Source organism: Coptis chinensis, chromosome 2 (genome assembly GCF_015680905.1).
Source record: "Coptis chinensis isolate HL-2020 chromosome 2, ASM1568090v1, whole genome shotgun sequence".
In the NCBI taxonomy this organism is placed as follows: Eukaryota; Viridiplantae; Streptophyta; class Magnoliopsida; order Ranunculales; family Ranunculaceae; genus Coptis; species Coptis chinensis.
In genome coordinates, this window is record NC_141457.1 from 72222250 (window position 1) to 72224205 (window position 1956).

The window sequence follows — 1956 nt, forward strand, 5'->3', positions numbered from 1 at the left end:
GGGGAATTATCCATCCCATCTATTAACTAATAGTCTATTACCTGAGTGGAAAGAGTTTTCTGATACTGGAAGTGTAAACTTTACACTTTATACGGTTTGCACCCTCCATTGGATATGCCATAACAGTCGAAATGACCTTGTTTAGATGGCTAGTAGCCTTATATTAATACCACATATATCTCTAATACTTTTCAAAATCTATAATACTAGGTGTATCTTCGTATATTGGTAATGCCATGTTGAAGTCGATCAGGATGACGAGCATTACCCAAATGAAGGACCCCCCCCCCCCCCTCCTTTCTTTTCTTTTTGTTAATCCTTAGAAATTATTAAAGTTACTAACCATGGAATCATGTGGTACTCTCTTAGTGTCGTTGCTTGATGAATTTATCCTATTATGGTACAACCTGTCGTTAAAAGTTTCACGAGAAAAATTTGTAATGGAAATCCAAAAGGGACTAAAATTTCAAGAGCATCTAATCGTAGTCCAGACTCCAGAATTCCGATGGATCAAAAGTCATAATCTATTGGGTTATTATTTATTGAGTACTATTTTTTTTTCACTGAAAATATTACTGAAAAAATGATGTCTGTGTGTTTTAGACCATTACCACTTACCGGCCCTAAGTGATTTTTTTTTTTTTTTTAAAAAAAAAAGATAAGCTAGGGTTAGGCTAACCCTCACCTGCATTAATTAACCATGTCTTACATAGATAGTACCTCGTGCAACCTCCTAATTTTTGCAACTCTCTATCTAGAGGAGGAATAAACACTGACAAGTCATTACAAAGAGATGGATTAAGCCCAGCAAGTAAGCCTGCCGGCTTATTAGCTTCCCTAAAAACATGCGAGAAAGAGCAAAAACTAAATTTCGCAACTAGCTTTGATATCTGGACTTCCAAGTTCACACATGTCCATGGTGGTTTTGCTATCTTGTTAATTATCTTCACTACTGTCAGGGAGTCAGATTCAACTTCCACATTTTGAACTCCTATCTCATAGCATATCTCGAGTCTAATCGCAATAGCTTTTAGCTCTTGAAATAACACAGCCTGCGTATCGCCACTTCTTGAGTAAGTAGACAACACCACTCCATCACTGTTTCTGATTATACATCCATGACCAACTCCCTTATCCGTCAACGCCCCATCAACATTTAACTTTACCATTCCTTGTTCCGGTGGTATCCAGCTGCACTTATGCGTCTTTATAGCTTTGAACTTTATTTGTATGCCCAGTGACTGGCAGAGGTTTCTAGTTTCTATGGATTCTGCAATTTCAGTTACTTGGGTCTGAATGTACGCCTTGGTTTCTCTGATAATTCTCCTTAGTACCACTGCAGTTGGTCTCGCATTGTTCTTGAATCTGCGCTCATTTCTTTCTTTCCAAATCCCATCCACAGCCGCACAAATGTAAACCTTGTATACTTTAGCCACTACACTCGAGCCTTTGCACACTCTCAATAGCGAAGACCATTCCCTATTCGAACTTCTACAATCCGCCGTAATTCCCAGAGTAGTTTTTATGTCTTCAATAATCTCTCATGAATATGTGCATTCAAAGTAAAGGTGATTAGAGAACTCTCTACTCTGATTACACAAACAACAGGATGAGAAAGAGATGATCTTTTTGTATACTAACCTGTCTTGCATTGATAAACTGTTGGAGAACAGCTGCCATGTAGTAAAAGAATGTCTTGGTATAACTAATCTGCCCTAGACAAGTCTTTGCCATCTTACTTTTTCTCCTTTTCTTCTCAAAGCTTCATACGCACTGCTCGATGTAAACTTTCCACTTTGATGAGGCTTCCACACTACTCGATCCTGATCTAGATGTTTATTGATTCTTGTGTTCAAAATGTCCTCTTGTAACCTGTTACATTGGATGTTCTGTACCACTTCATTCCAACGTCCTTCTGATAGGAGCTCATTCACTGTGGCGTTGATAGGAAATTGG

General features: G+C 38.3%; 1 protein-coding gene across 1 annotated transcript; it reads right to left on the reverse strand.

Annotated features, from left to right (window-relative positions):
- Positions 1 to 674: 674 nt before the first annotated feature.
- LOC147517625 (uncharacterized) lies at positions 675 to 1680 on the reverse strand. The gene is made up of 2 exons (XM_086593651.1): positions 1642 to 1680; positions 675 to 1538 (listed from the first exon to the last, which is right to left on the reverse strand). The coding sequence occupies exons 1-2, from the start codon at positions 1678 to 1680 to the stop codon at positions 675 to 677; spliced, it is 903 nt and encodes a 300-aa protein (XP_086449777.1).
- Positions 1681 to 1956: the final 276 nt, after the last annotated feature.

What these genes read in the sequence shown, in the direction of transcription:
- LOC147517625 (XM_086593651.1), bottom strand. Translation starts at nt 1,680, where the DNA reads ATGGCAGCTGTTCTCCAACAGTTTATCAATGCAAGACAG. An exon ending in AGTTTATCAATGCAAGACAG is followed by an intron (nt 1,539 to 1,641) that starts GTTAGTATACAA and finishes TATTCATGAGAG; the next exon opens with ATTATTGAAGACATAAAAAC.